The sequence below is a fragment of the Dermacentor albipictus genome, chromosome 1 (genome assembly GCF_038994185.2).
Source record: "Dermacentor albipictus isolate Rhodes 1998 colony chromosome 1, USDA_Dalb.pri_finalv2, whole genome shotgun sequence".
NCBI lineage: Eukaryota > Metazoa > Arthropoda > Arachnida > Ixodida > Ixodidae > Dermacentor > Dermacentor albipictus.
Genome location: NC_091821.1, coordinates 353,186,561 through 353,202,627, shown reverse-complemented (window position 1 = coordinate 353,202,627; position 16,067 = coordinate 353,186,561). Strand labels below are relative to the sequence as shown.

At 43.8% G+C, this 16,067-nt stretch overlaps 1 protein-coding gene across 3 annotated transcripts in view; it reads right to left on the bottom strand.

Moving 5' to 3' along the window:
• Positions 1-16,067, bottom strand: part of LOC135918570 (neurobeachin-like protein 1) — a 135,541-nt gene that overhangs the window by 57,991 nt on the left and 61,483 nt on the right. For 2 of the 3 annotated variants that reach the window (XM_065452182.2, XM_065452184.2), the window contains 5 exons: positions 14,347-14,548; positions 12,185-12,350; positions 10,808-10,954; positions 6,303-6,444; positions 4,136-4,277 (listed from right to left, as the gene is read on the bottom strand). In XM_065452182.2, coding sequence (XP_065308254.2) covers positions 4,136-4,277; positions 6,303-6,444; positions 10,808-10,954; positions 12,185-12,350; positions 14,347-14,548 — 799 coding nt within the window. The remainder of the gene's footprint in view (positions 1-4,135; positions 4,278-6,302; positions 6,445-10,807; positions 10,955-12,184; positions 12,351-14,346; positions 14,549-16,067) is intronic. The other variant, XM_065452183.2, reaches the window with a different exon arrangement.

Below are 16,067 nucleotides of genomic sequence, written 5' to 3'. Positions count from 1 at the left end.
CTAACTAAATTACCTTACTTGTAAGTCTTTCTCTAAACGCTATTGCAGTGCTTTGTGTTTGAGTACATTTATGCAAAAAGGTGTTTTTTTTTTGTTTTTACCGGTTATGTTTTGTTCTCCCCTACGTAATGCCTTTATGGAGATGTAGGTACTCTGTAAATACATAAAAAACAAGTATGGTGTCACATGTCCGCATATAAACATAAACACGCATCACTCGATGAGTGCGTGAATTTTCTGTCAGAACGCTGGTATTAGGAAGAGTGGCAGCAGCAGCAAGTGAATTGATCTTTGTGCTGCCTCTCACTGCAATGCAAACTAAGCAGCGAGTACACAGCGCACACGAAGCTATCTGCCATGGGCACACCTAGACTCTGTACTCATTGCAGATTGCTTTCAAGATAGGGCTCGCGCAGCCATGCGTCAGACTCTGTACTCATTGCAGATCGCTTTCAAGGTAAGGCCTGCACGAGTGCGCTCAGCTGCACCATACGTGGCCACCACTAGAGTAGAACCACCACCCCTTCTCACACTCTAATGCCTTGTGCGTGGTGGAAGATGGCACGCTTCCTCCCTGCCTTCCTCCTTTATGCATGCAAGATCAAGTCGCCATCCTCGGCACCCTCACACGATTTCCCTCGCACCTACGGCATGCGGCCACGGTGTTATTACACTTGGACTTTATGCCGAACATCACACAAATGCCGACTGCAAAAATGTGCTTGGAGTGTCCATATAATTGCTATTGCGATAAAATTATATGGAAATTGTTCCTTACTTTAGATGATGAATGGCCCAAAATGAGACCAGCAATAAAAAATACAAAGCTTACTTTAAAAGCTGCCGATGTATAAGCTTGTCTACTCAAGCAGAGAAAACTCAATCATGACTCGCCAAGGTAGATCAGTAGCTACGGAACTGTGCTGTGGAGCAAGAGGTCGTGGGTTCGAGCCGGGCCGCCGCGGCCACATTCCAGTGGGGGTGGAATGCAAAAATGACCATGTATTCAGTGCACATTAAACAATCCCAAGTGGTCAAAATTAATACAGAGTTTCTTCTACGTTGTGCCTCATAATTAAGTCGTGGTTTCGGCACACAATTCCCAGAACTTAACCCTTTGACGGTTTTTGCCGTACATGTACGGCGGTGGTTTTCTGTCCCGCAAGGTCTTTGCCGTACCGGTACGGTTCCGACCCTCCGTTTGAAATTTTGCGCCATAATGACGATGCGTGCTAACCGGGAGGTGCTGCCACCTCTTAGCACTTACAAGATGCGTTTGAAATCGGCGCTACCTTCTTGGGGAGATAAACAGAACTGATTGCTAGCTTCAGCGCGTCGCTCAGACTGCGGCAACGCCCCTTTGGCGGTTTCAGTTTCGCCACGTGATCGCAACAGAGGCGCGCGAAACATCAATTTTTTCTTTGTCGGCACTCTCTTGCAGGGTGGTGGAAGTTGATTTCTATCCTGGTTGTCGCTGCTCTTAGCTTATTTATCAGTGCCGTCGCGAGGTATTCTCGTTCTCAGTGGCAACGCGCTTTCGCGGTTTCGGTTCTGCCGCATGATCGCAACGGAGGCGCGCGAAACATCAATTTTTTTCTTTGTCGGCAGGCTCTCGCAGGGGAGGCGAAAGTTGATTTCTATCTTGATTGGCACTGCTCTTAGCTTGCTTGTCACCACCGCTCACGAGGTATTCTTGCTCTCTGCGGCAACGCGCTTACGCGAGAAGGTGCCTCAGACCTCTGCCCAAGGCAGCCGCACACAGAGGTGTCGAGTGCGCCAACACAACTCCTCACTCCAAGAGAACAGACACGCATTTTAGGTGTGCAGATTGCGATAAGGCGCTGTGCGTAGACCCGTGTTTCAAGGAGTACCACGATCGGAAATACTATTGAACATTTTCCAGTTCTGAGTGATGCCGACACCCAAATACCGTTCCTAATTATTTTTTACTATTTATTCCCGACTTTATACATTTTGTAGATTCGAAATCCGCAATAAACTAATTTGACCACCTGGGAAAGTTTTTTTCAAAATAATTCGACCCTCAAAGGGTTAATTCAATCATGCCAGCTTTCACTTTATTTAATGCAGGGCCAGACTTCCATGACATACTAGCAGTACACAAGATGCAAAGACTGTAGCTGACAAGATCAATGTTCATTTATTGCATTTTTATTGCCAACATCAAAATTTCCTTCAGTATTACTCAGCCCTTATTCCTGCTGCAGTGCTTCAAGTGATGAATATGTCTTCAAAACAACAGCCCATTCATTGTTACTATCTCTGTTTGCAAAGCCATGACAAAAAAATATGTAAAGTTTACGCAGCTTAAATTGACTAGGCCTAACCAAAGAACAACAAATGCCCTGCATCTCCTTAGATAGGATCATGTCTTTTTTAGCTAGCGTCTTCCTTTTCTTTACAATGAAAAGTTTTGTTCACTTTCCTTTCACTTGAATGCTCATGAGTGCTCTTTGCAGACATGAAGTTGTGACATACAAAAATCTCCCTGTGATATGTGCACCTTACATTCACACCTAAAGTCACTAGTATATACTTTCAAGGTTTGCCTTTTCCCCCTTGGTCTTCATTTTGCGGTTTGCACAATGGTTGATGAGTTTAAAGGGCCCCTCACCAGGTCTGGCCATTTTGAGCTGACAAGCGCAGAGCATACACTGCACGATAACGATTGTGTCTGTAAAGTATTACATCGCTATGGACTGGGGAAAGACCTGAAATTTCAAACCGAACACCATTTTCCCTTCTCCTCGCGGCCACCGTGCTCCAAGTAGGAGGGTGATGTACTCGTGCTAGTGCGCTTACGTACACGTGTTTGCACTGTGACGTGGCTCGTTGTGACACATGATTTCGCTAATTATTCAAGGCAACATCGTTACTTGTGTAATATGTTGCTGGAATAGACGAATTAATGCTTAAGAGAAATAATAAAACACACAAACCGAATGTCTGCATGTTTCTGTTTTACTTAGCACCGCAGCAAGAGAGAGAGATGTACTTCGGCTTTGTCTGCTTCTTCCCACGTCATGCAGTCACGTGTGCAGACACCGAAACTATGTCATTTACTATGTTCCAGCGCGGGATCATGCTCTGTGATCCACCTGTGTCTGCCTCAGTATTCATGTAGCACTGACTTATACCGCTAGTCAGGTGTCCTTGTGCACAGCGAGCAAAATCGTGAGCTGCGTGAAACGAGACAATCACAACAGCTCACACGTGACGCAGTCAGTGGAAGTGCGCCACAAAAAAGGGAGGAGAAAAAAAAATGAAGGCAGGGCCCATGACGTATGCATCACGCGTATGGGAGAATGCAGGGATGGAATTTCGCTAGCGGAGGCTACACGGGGCAAGTGGAGAGAGCGTCTTGCTTGGCAGTGAAGCTCGCCTACTGAAATCATAGGTTTACGACATTGAAATATTTCTACCTCGGCTATTAATGAGCCGATATGAAAAATTTTTAAGGCAGAAGGCTTCCCAGAAAACACATAACAATTTCCAGTGTATAACCATTATTTGCTACGGGGCCTGGCGAGGTGCCTTTCAAAGCATAAATCATTTACTACAACTGAAATGGCAAATCTACAATGTATGACCAGCAAGCTTCAAAAGTATAAGGGCAACTGTTCTTGTCACCAGAAGTGGACAGCCACTGCCTATTAGCTGTGCACTAGCCTGCAATATGTGAGATCCGGCCCTTCTCCACTACAGCTCACTTCAGCAGCAAGAGGAACTGTCTTTACTATATTGAGACAGGCAGTACATTGCCCACAACCAGCAGGTCCTCAAGAATGTGTTGTACATGCAACAGTGACACTGCCATGCCTAATTCACATTTTCACTACAGTGCATTTTCTTAATAATGGGTAGGTATCCCTCTCATATGAGGTTAAGAAATAATGGAAAGGTTTAGACAGTCGAAACATATCCAAAACATAAAAGCATACCCAGCACCCTTATCAGTGTAACATACTATACAAATGCACACACTATGCGTGTTAAATGCAATTTCTTCATGAACACACAAGGTATCTTATTCCACCCTTGCTTCCCAGCCACTCATGATGTTTTGCTTGCATGTTTCCATAATGCAGAGCAAAGAAATTGGAAAAAGGTTTACCATAGCTACCTGATTCCTGCAGGCTGGTGCAACAGGCTTGAAGCAGCCTTTCAAAAAGCTTCCGCTTGATCTCCAGGTGTGAGGCAACAAGTTCATTCGTCAGGGCAAGTTTGTTGACACATACCAGCACTTGCCCTCGTTCCTGGTATAGCAATAAAGGCAGACGTAAGACACAACTTGTTAAATTGAGGCTTGAATTACCGAGAAAAAAGAGGTATTAAATTATATGAGCACCGTATGCCCAGTTAGTCCACCTTATTGAATCTTCCAGATCATTTCTCCTTTCTCAAAATAAGAGTCCACATCAACACAAGCAATCTTTTAAAGATTTCCCCACAAAATCAGCATATGTATGAAGAACTCAATAATAATGATAATTTTTTAATTAACATATTTTTCAAAAAGCCTCTAAAATTTGGCCAATCTCAAAGCACCCTTGCTACAATGCAGTATATTTGATTCATCACATCTTCCATTCAAAATGATTTCCCTTAAGGTCAAAGTTAGAAAAAGAAAGTTAAAGAAAAGACACCTCTTTTAGAGAGTAAATGGATGTAATGGCAATAGCCAAAAGGAACCCATGTTACCCCTGTATAATATGGTTCACAACTTCACAATGTGTTTATGTCATTTACAACTTTGCTGATGCTGTATGATGATGTGTTGAGACTGCTCATTCACTGGCATTTCCTTGAACAAGTTTTTCAAGTTTATTATTCAACACACAAGAAAATCCGGCTGCACAAAGAAAGAAATACATATCTTCACACTGTTGTGCATTAGCATTCCAGTGCTTGCAATGCCAGGGTCTCCTCACCAAAGCATCTACAGAGTAGCATGTCTGAACACCTCTGCCTTTTCATTGTCATGCATAGCACTCCAGCACTTGCAATATGTCTATTTCTCCATAAAGCATGCGCAAAGTGGTGTGCTATGTAGCATATGCTCTTTCACTGTAGTGTATAGCTTTACAAAGCTTGCAAAACCAAGCTCTAGTTCTCTACAAAGCATGCATAAATTGGCATGTCTAATTTCTTAACTGCACTGTATGCTCCTATTATTCTGCAATTTCAATGGGACTGCTGTGGCTACAGTGGTTAAAGCATCCGGTTTGCAAATGAAAGGCAATGAATTCGCTAGGAGACAATAATTATTTCTGTTCAGGCATTTCCGATGATAAGCTGACACAGACATTCTTGGCAAAGATTGTGTTTATGATCTCATAAATGGCTATCGCCATTAAGTAAATAAGAATAGCACGACTCACAGTTCCTTTAAAAGCCTTCCAAAACACTGTGATAATTTCTGCTGTTGTTTCTTCCATAAGAAACAGACCTAGACGCTCTCACCCATCATCACAGCAGGAAATGGAGGCCTACGGACATGAATGCACTGGCCTAATGTGTGTTTGCTCGATTGGTGCAGCGGGCAGTGTATAGTACTATCGTGCTCAGTATTAGCTATGACGCAAAAGTGCATGGCAAAGCAGTCGGCATTGCAGCTCATACAGAGTGTGATAGTACATATGCAGTGCATAGAGGTGAAACATCAGTACTAGCACTCCTTCCGAACTCTGTAGAAACTTCAGTTATCTATGGCTGCTCCCTCATACAATGTGAGCTCTTTTATTTTCTTATCTGTCACATGGATCATCTAGCATTTATCACAATCATTAAGAAGAAGCTTAAGCCTTAGTCATACACCAATTTGTCTTAAAATGCACGATAGGCATAGGATGGGTTCGGATGACACAGGACAGAGGTAACAGGAGATCCCTGGAAGAACGCCCTGTAGTGAACTTAAATATGCTGATTATGTGATAATAATGATGATGATGAAAAATTTAACTGAGACTTGACCGTTTAACAATTTTGTTGTGTCCTGGAAAGACTCAATATATGTATATATCTTCAACTATGTCTAAAAAAAAAGAATACCTTAAGGGGCACAGTCATTTAAAAAAAGAGGTTCATTTTCTAAGGGATCTCAAACATAGTAATAAGTAAATTTACTGCTTTTCTGTTTTAGCTCCCGTTTAGCTTTGCCATAAGAACTGTTTTTAGTTTGTCTTTTGTTCTTAGTAGAGGCAGTTATATATGACAGTAACAATGCAGTAAGTCCCATCCTATAAAATCCTAGCACAAGTAGACAGTAAACGACAACACACCATCCAAGACTGCTTAGAAGAACCCTCGATGCCACGCCAAGCAAGGAGAAACGCTGCCTCCACGACACAGTCAATCAGCTGTTCCTCAGTGCCGCCACTCAGGCCGTTTTCTACAGGACTTCGCACCGGTGATGTTCCCAACCTACAGCATGACACAATGACAATAATAAAATGAGCACAGGCTTCACATAAATGCATGAATGTATGCGGAAACGAAGCAATAAGGAGTGACTGTGAAACACCTTTTTGACAGCAGTAACAGAAAACTTGCATACTGAAGGCTTGAATCAAGTGGGTCTCAACAGCATCAAGTTGTCCATATATATATAATAAATGGCAGACAGTTTGGTGTGGAGGGAATGTCCCATAAACAATTTCCACTTTTTCATCTTAGTACAAGTACAGACGTTCTATTTCGGTAAATTTAGTGCCTTATGTATTACACTGAAACTCCTAATTGGGCAAAGAATGCTAAGCATCAAGATTGAGAATAGGGTTTTGTTTGTGGTATGCACCATCAGAATGTGATTCTCACTTCTCACATTTTCATCTAAGTGTGAAACCAAATTTCTCTAGCATGGACAGGCATAACTTCATCAAAGGATGGCACACCAATGCACTACTTCCTTTTGTGGCTTTTCAATTGGTAATCTGCTTTTCTCCTGCTCCTACAGAAACCGAGCCATTGTAACATCCTGATGCATCCGTGCATTCTAGATTATAAGTGCCACATTAGGGAGCTTTAACTGGTACGTATGTGCTTTAGTACAACTGCTTCTGTGGAATAGTGAGGCAGAAATGCAAGAAGCAGTGCTACTGGTCACATTTACTGATGCCATGTTTGAACCAGAACATACTAAAGGCTGCAGCACTTGGAAGTTATCGTGACTGAAAAAGCTATTACACCAGCACGACAAGAACGCACAATCACAGTATGCAACAAAAAACCTCCAGAATGTCGCCGAGCACAGGTGACAAGATAATGTGTGCTATTTGCGGCTCTGTCCCAACACTCCACTGGAATGGCGACGTCAAACCGTATATACAAGGTCTGTCTTGAAAGTAATGTCAGTAAGGCCATTAAAAATCATTTATTGAATTTATCATTACAAGTGTTTACAAATCTTCAAAATACTCTCCTTTTGTGTCGATACATCAGCTCCAGCGAGACTTCCAGCTCTCGAATGTGTTGCAGTAGTCCTCCTCCAGAATGGCCTTTAATGCTGCGGGGCAAGCTGCTTTGATCCCGTCCACTGTCCCAAAATGCTCGCCTTTCAAGGGTGCTTTAAGGCATGGCAACAGAAAAAAGTTGGGGAGAGCTAAGTCCGGGCTGTACAGGGGCTGGGGAATCGTTGGCACCTCTGCTTTAACCAGATAGTCGGTGACGATGAAGGCACTGTGGGCCGGCACATTATCGTGGTGCAACTTCCAGTTGTCTGCGATGTCCGGCCGGATGCATTGAACCCTGCGTTTGTCTTTTGAGAACTTCCACATAAAATTTGGAGTTCACAGTAGTTCCAGGGTCTATAAACTCGTGATGAACCAGTCCGTGGATGTCAAAAAAAAAATATAGAGCACAATCTTGATCTTTGATTTGCTCATCCTGGCTTTCTTCTGGTGAGGGGATAAGTGCGCGTGCCCCTCCGATGATTGCCTTTTGGACTCCGGGTCATATTCAAATACCCAAGTCTCGTCGCCTGTAATGACGTTGTCCAAAAATTTTCTGTCACGTTTGCACATGTCAAGGTTTTCTTGGCACGTTTTAACGCAGCGAGACTTTTGGTCGTCAGTGAGCACTTTTGGAACCATTTATGCACACGTCTTCCGCATGCTGATATCGTTTGTAACAATTTAATGAACTTGGGTTTTCAGGATGTTTAACATGTCGGCCATTAAACGAACACTTAATCGTCGGTTTGAGTTCAACAGTTCCCTCACTCGTGTCACATTGTCAGCCGTGGTGGTCATGGATGGCCGTCCGGCGCAGTCCTCGTCGTTGACCTCTTCCTGGCCTTCCAAAAAGGCCTTGTGCCACAAAAACACTTGCCGATCTGACAGGGCATGTTCTTTGTAAGCAGTCTTGAGCATAGCAACAGTTTCCGGGACGGTCTTGCCAAGTTTTATGAAACACTTTATCGCAAATCTTTGTTCTAACGAGCGCTCCATTTTCACTTGCACAAGAATAAAAAACAACTCTCACGAACAGGCCCATCCTACATTCTCCTACGCTCAGAGCACACTGAGCGACGAAGCGCTGCTTAGCTGGGTTCCCCACTACCAGTTTCAACCGGTTGGACCATGCTCCGATGTACAGTCGCGTCACAATAAATTCACTGACATTACTTTCAGGACAGACCCTGTACATGCCATCTATCACTAACTATCAAGTAGCTTGTTTCAGTCTACGTCCACAGCCCCATCATTTCTCAAACATTTGTTGTATACAGTGGGTGCACAAATTGCCTAGTAAGAAAGCTACGAAATTAATGGAAAGTTAATACGGTGTTTTCCAGTTGATAGCCCAAAGAATATGCATAACCTGAATTTTTAAGATGACTTCTTGTCGTCAAGCATGCTTACTACTATATTTACTTGTGTAAGGCCCGCACTTTTCCTTAAAAATATTTTACTGGGCACGTGCCTTCCGTGAGGCAGCCTTATGGCTACTCACAGAAGCATCGAACTGCACTCAGACTGCTATGCAAAAAAACATTACCACTGGCCGCTGACTATGAGACCATTTACAGTAGCTGTCCGATTTTTTGGACACAGACAAGACTGCAAAAATGTTTGAATAATCGGGCAGTTCGAAAAGACCGATTGCGAGGGTAAAATCAATTTGGTGTTTTTTAGAGTGCCAACACAGCGTAAAATTTGTTTTCAGGCTTTCCTCCAATGTTCTGCTCAATGAACATAAAATTTACTTAAAATATTGGGATGGCAGAGGGCGCGGGTGCATTTTGCGTTCACTTGTTGCACAGTCCGACATGTGTTGCAGGTCGTCATGAAGTGAAATACCAATCACACAGCCTTGATGTCGCTACACTGTCAGTTCAGGCTATCATTTTGGAAAATCATTTTGGAGCTTTATCGGCTTTATGCCCACATGTGTGCTTAAGCCATTCCATCCAGTAAGCGCACACACAAACTTGGCAGATGTTTGCGATAGTTGCTGGCTAATCTCTCGTGTATCCAAACTCTGCTTCACGAACATGGCTATAAGTGCAGCCAGTGAGTGTAATTTCATGCCTGATCGCTGATGTGGTCTACAGGGACAAATATCTTTTGGCGAACTTCTTACGATGGCTTGCTGCCCGCTACACCCACTGGCTAGGACTACATATTAGCTCCCCTTCATTGAACTCTGCGACCAAAGTTGCAGTTTGGTGCCAAAAGCATGATACGGTGATGATGACTATGCCATCATCAGCAGGACAAGCACCATCTAGTAGCGGCTTGCAGAATCACTCACAAAGGGGGTGTGTGGACCTTACACGAAGGTGAGCTTTTACAAACTTGTACTTGGCTTGAGGAAAACAAAGTCCATGCACACTATACATTTGTTTACCGCAACAAATCACACAGTGAAAGTGCTCTACAGTAAGATTCACTTCCCATGGGCAATGTTTCTAGCCATGATTTGCCACTGCCGACAATGCACTTAACCCTTCGATGGTTTTTGCCGTACATGTACGGCGGCGGTTTTCTGTCCCGCAAGGTCTTCGCCGTACGGGTACGGTTTCGACCCTCCGTTTGAAATTTCGCACCATAATGACGATGCACGCTTACTGGGAGGTGCTGCCACCTCTTAGGTCTTACAAGAAGCGTTTGAAATGTGTGCTACCTTCTTGGGGAGATAAACAGAACTGACTTCAAGCTTCAGCGCGTCGTGCGGACTGCGGCCACACCCCTTTTGCGGTTTCGGTTTCACCGCGTGATCACAACGGAGGCGCGCGAAACGTCATTTTTCTCTTTGTCGGCACTCTTGCAAATGCTGTGGAAGTTTATTTCTATCTTGATTGGTGCTGCTCTTAGCTTGTTTATAACCGCCGCTCACGAGGTATTCTCGCTCTCAGCGGCTGCGCGGAGACTCGTGTTTCAAGGAGTACCACACTCTAAAATACTATTGAACATATTGCAGTTCTGAGTGATGCCGACACCAAAATACTGTTCCCTAATTTTTTTTACTATTTATTCCCGACTTTATACATCTTGTACATTCAATATCCGCAATAAAATAATTTGACCACCCGGGAAAGTTTCCTTCAAAATAATTCGACCCTCAAAGGGTTAAGTGTGAGTTATGTAAGACAAAGCTGAATTCTTATCTGAATTTTTGCCCTTGTGGACATTAATAGCAGGCGGGGACTACAGATGTGCACATGCTGCCGCACTGAACATAGTATGCACAGAAGTAATGGTAGTGATAATAAGAGCTGAAAGTCCAAGTGAGTTGCAAACAGCACAGTAATATGGCACCCATTAAAACAGGTCAAACTGCTCACATCTTATGCGCTGGTGAGATGCGTGGGCTTTGGTCGGGAGCCCTACGCAAGGAAGAAGGAGTGACGGAAATAGGGCTGCTCCGCTGGGTCGCGTCGGACGCCAGGTCCTCCTGGCTTGAGCACTGGCTGTTGGTACGGGACCGAGCACTGCACCGGTAACGGCAAGAGAGATCAGTAAAAGAGAACTTGTACGCACAGCACCACAAATTTTTAGACTTAATAGATTCGTACTAAGATTACCAGAGTTCAAGTAAGTTTGTGCTTTTACTGCATGTGAATAATATGTACAATACTATGTGCAAAGCGCCATTTAGATTCATCTTAGCTCCAGGAATATCTGGGATTTATACTGTAAACAGAACAAATAAAATATTCTGAGTGCACACACATCCATAGCTCAAAAGGCGAATGGCCTTCCGCTAACAAAATATAGAAAGAAAAAACTGCCCAAAGCTCTTCCTACCGTAATACAACATACATATGTGAAACATGCACATAGAATAAAGGCATAAATGAGGCCTACAGTTATGCCACACATGGATCACAGTAGACCACAGTAATACATCTTTACATTCTTAAATCTGGAGCTAGGGTCTACAGCTAGTGTCACAGATAGGAGACGTGCCCTAGGGCCAAGGAACATTTAAAACTTTCTACTCTGATATCTTCATCACAGCTAAAAGTAAGTCAAGCCATCAAGCTTTTCTGTAGTCACCTCTGTCACCCTGTGGACATATGTAGATATTTGGACTACAAAGGAGGCCACTAGTTCTTTATGGACACCACAAAAATGAATGTGCAGAACATTATGCCTCTTGGTTGCTTTCAACAAAAGTAAATATAACTTGCTGAATATGCCATGAATGATCAAGTACTGTACAAATGTTTATATACTGCATGAATATTTAGATAAATCACTTGTTTTCCAAAGGTCTCTTGCATGGTGAAGATGAAAAAAGAATTCTTGAAGTGTAACTGCTATACAACATGCAATTACAAGATATTAAACATTACAGAAGACTCATGGAAATTATAAAAGCATACACTGCAAATGTTCAATTACTTGTTCAACGATTATTTTACTTTTGCCAGTCTGAAAACATCACAAAAATGCGCTGTAAGCTTTGTCACTACTGGTGCCCTTTTTGCAGTGGCTTTAAGCTCCTTGCAACATACCCCAGAACAACTTCTCGAGAAAGTAGCCAGAATGGTGCACCAAAAGATAAAGAGGTATTTTTTACTCAAGAGGGCTAGGAAAATAATTTTTTTTTAAATATTGTAAGCACCTTTTGTGGCGTATAAAATGTTGAGATAAGAGGGCAGGACATGCAGACACAAGATGTGCAAAGCTAAATCAACAACCACGAGAAGACCCACCTTCCGAGGAACTGAGTGATCTCAAAATCAAAGATGTGCTCCTTGAGGTGAGTGAAGATTTGGGATGCTTTGGGTGATCCGGGCAGGATTTCCTCTAGTGACTGCTGAGCAACCAGGGCCTTCTGGGAGAGGCGGTGAAGTGTGCCCCGCTTCAACACGGGTGACCCTGTGGAGTAAAAGGAATATTTGTTGCCAAGGGCCTCAGGATCGCGAGGTTAGTGACACAGATTCCTCCATGATTTATGATGGTGGTTAAAGCACAGAAACAAAACGACGAAAAGAATGGTACGCAGCACAAGCCCTGACCTGCGGTGCACTGCAGCTGGACTGTTCGTGCAGCCGTTTATTCCTTTAACTGTAACTCTCGCTTCCTCAAAGACTCACATCCCCTGGCAAGAATGAATGTCCATGTTCTCACAAAGACATTGAGAGGTTGGCTTTGCTACCTCGCTTAGTTGCTTAGTGGTCGAGTTTATCACATATTCTAGTGGTGAGAAATTGCAAGTAAAAGAATGAGCGTGCCTTAGACTTAAAGTTATGTTCATAATATTGTGCAAGACACTTTCTTGGGCTGATAACTAACGAAAGCTCATGCTATAATTGCACAAAAAAAACACGTAGCAACCTGCGCACCTTTCAATGACGATGACGGTCATAATAAGAGAAGGAAGAACAGAATGCTAGTAAGAGGACTACTAAGAAGAGTGAGGAGAAGGAAGATACCTAGTAATGTTACGAAGATGATGACAATGTCTGTCATGGTGTAAACAGAAGATTGCAACTGCCTGCTGAACATGTACAAATGCCTGTGCTCACTCTTTCCCTTGAACCTCCAATGCTATGCCAACAGCTTGCCACACAGCAGCATGAATAATTTAGGACAGAATAGGAAATTAGGTGCACTTACTGGTAATGTAGTTAGCAGCATATTATAAATACGGGCACCTGCTATTGATTGCAGAATGGGCAGTCATTTTTCATAACCATATGCATCAAAATTAATTTTAAAAACAATGAAACACATGAATATGCATGGCCCTTTAAATAGAAATCACAGTCATTCACCTCTACTGTATGCCAACATGCACTGTCAAAAGAAAGCAGCTCTCAGGGAAGGGATGAGTTCAGTGAATAAGCTCAGACCAGAGCAACTCTTGGAATGAGAGCAACAGTACTGGGAAAGTCTTTGAGCCTAGTTTCAAAGCCTCAATAAATGAACCCACAAACCTCACACTCTGATTAAGATGCAGTCACCGGTTCCATAAACAGCGATTGCGGCCTTAAGATAAATGTCATAGTGCCCTCCTTCAGTACTCCTGAATGCACTTTGTGTTTTAGCACCAGTGCTGTAGCTAAGTGTGAAGTGCCCAACAGAAAAAGAAGTCTCAGTTTCACCCGAAAGGTGAAGCATTGATTGCGATAGCAAATTAGTCGACAGTCAGACAAAGTAAGGATATTAGTTTAATAAGCCACATAAACTCATAAACATTCACTTATTAAATTAGCAGGCATGGTGTCATGCACAGAGACAGGGTGGCAAGAGTGTGTCCTTAGCCTCCTCATCAAGGATGTGTCCATGTTTACCTAAACATGAACACATCTCACTCGATGACTGTGGAAAGGCAACTAGCTATCAAGATGCTGGAGTGAGGAAGTGCAGCAGCAGCAAGCCAATCGACCATCATGCTGCCTTTCGCTTCGAAGCAAAATGACTGTCAAAAGAACAATGCATACAAAGCTACCAGCACTCGATGCACTTAATCCACATCGCAGATCACTTTGAAGATGAGGCCTGCACGGCTGTGCACTTTGTCCAAGTAGCAGATAGCTTTCAAGATAGGGTGCCCGCACTGCCACACCGTACGTAGCAGCAGCCATAGTAATACTAAACACCCTCTCCCTCGGTGCCTCACACTCAACGGAAGACAGTGCGCTTCCTCCCCGCTTTCCTCCCTCGTGCACGCGAGATTGAGCTGCGACCATTGGGTGAACCTCGCAAGTTTCACTCACACATACAGCATACAGCGAACGGCAGCGATGTTATCGTGCTTGGACTTTATATGAAACATCATGGTGACGGCAACAACGACGAAGGCAGAAATGCGCCTGAAGTGCCCATATAATTGCTATCGCAATATAAAGAAATGAACAGGTTGCCTCACCTGGCTTTTCAGAGTCTGCATTGGCATCAGCTTCCAGGGAGTTGAGGTCAATCAGGTCAAGTGCAGGCACAGTAGCACGATTTGCACAACTAGATTCTGAGATGGGCTCCTTGATGAGGAGGCTAAGGACACACTCTTGCCACCCTGTCTGTGCTGCAAGCTGTGGTAGCAGCGCAGCACTGTCAGTGAGCACTCCAAGAAGCTGCAAGGACAAGGAACACAACATGACATTGTCCACACTGTGATCATTTCAAGACTTCCCATTCCATCGAGCAAAAGAGAAAGGCAGGTAACCAAGTTGTGGCATGATTATGCAGTAGACTCTCGATAATTCGAACTCAAAAGGGCCCGAAAATTTGTTCGAATTAAAAGAAGTTCGAATTAAGGGGGGCTAATTTAATGGAGGACTTACCTGCAGTGGCGCATGCGCACTGAGCTAACAGATGAATAGGAAGCTCCAGAAGATTTATTCACATGTATTTACAAATTACAGTCAGTTATTAGGCGTATCGGTGTTCGTACTGTGATAGAAAACGGCGGTTGCACGCGTGTATGATTAAAGGAAGCATACCATGGCCAGTGACATTTGCCCCTTCAAACTTTTGGCATGCTTCACATCGTAACACCACTGTATTGGGGCGAAACTGACTTTCGAAAACCGGCATTATACAACGCACTATGCTTTCCGCACTCCGAAACCTTTGGTGAGGATTACAAAGGCGGAGTCAGCGCCATTGCTAACAGCGGCCAATTGTTTCAATTGCACCGAACAGCAAGAATCTTGGTAGGGAACGTAGAAGTAGCCAGGCCTAGCATTACCGTGGTGTGGCTACTGCTGCCAGCAAATCTGGACGCGAGTGCGCCGGCTCGAGCCGGCGCAATAATCAAAATGGCGGTGGCGGTGGCGCCGATTAATGCCGTTTCAGACCTGCAATCATGGCAAAAAGTCCAGAAAATCGGACGGCGAAGGTTTTTTGCATCCGAAATTTCTGATGTTCTTATGCATTGACTCTATGGAGTACATGGTGATGCCGCGAAGGCGTCCGAATTATTGGGCATGTTCGAAAAATTGCGGGTCCGGAAAATCTGTCGTTGACTGCACAGGCCACTCGTCACTAACAGAAGTAATCGGTGATGCACGCCTGCACACACCTGTGCACAAATTTCTGCCACGAGTTTTCTTTTTTTTTTTTCTCATGCAGCAATGAGGGGTCTTTCCTAAGCTCTTCCTCTATGACGGGGTTCAGAGGAATGCTGGTCAGAGGTGCTGCCGCGTGATATGGCGCGCTGCTGAGAGAATTGTCGGTGCGCTGTATGTTTGAATTAACCGTTGGAAATGCTTGCACGTTCGAATTGCCAGGTGCTTTCACCCACTGAAATACACATAGCTTTGACGGGACCACAGTGTTAGTTCGAATGAACCGGAAGTTCGAATTAAGCGTGTTCGAATCAATGATATTCGACTGTATACACATGCCAATGAGTTTTCGTGGACAGAATGCACAAACATGCAATAACTTGGCAACAAACACTGCAATGCTGCATACAACAAGCTATGCAGCAATCGGCAAGCAACAGGCAGGCTGCATTCATTGTCAGTGATGAAGGGCGATCTTGCAAGGCAAATTATGGTACAAATGCTGAGTTTATCAATGAACAAGATTGGTGCAACCAACAAAATCCTGGCTGCTGTGTAGACTTCAAGATCTTTAGTTACAAAG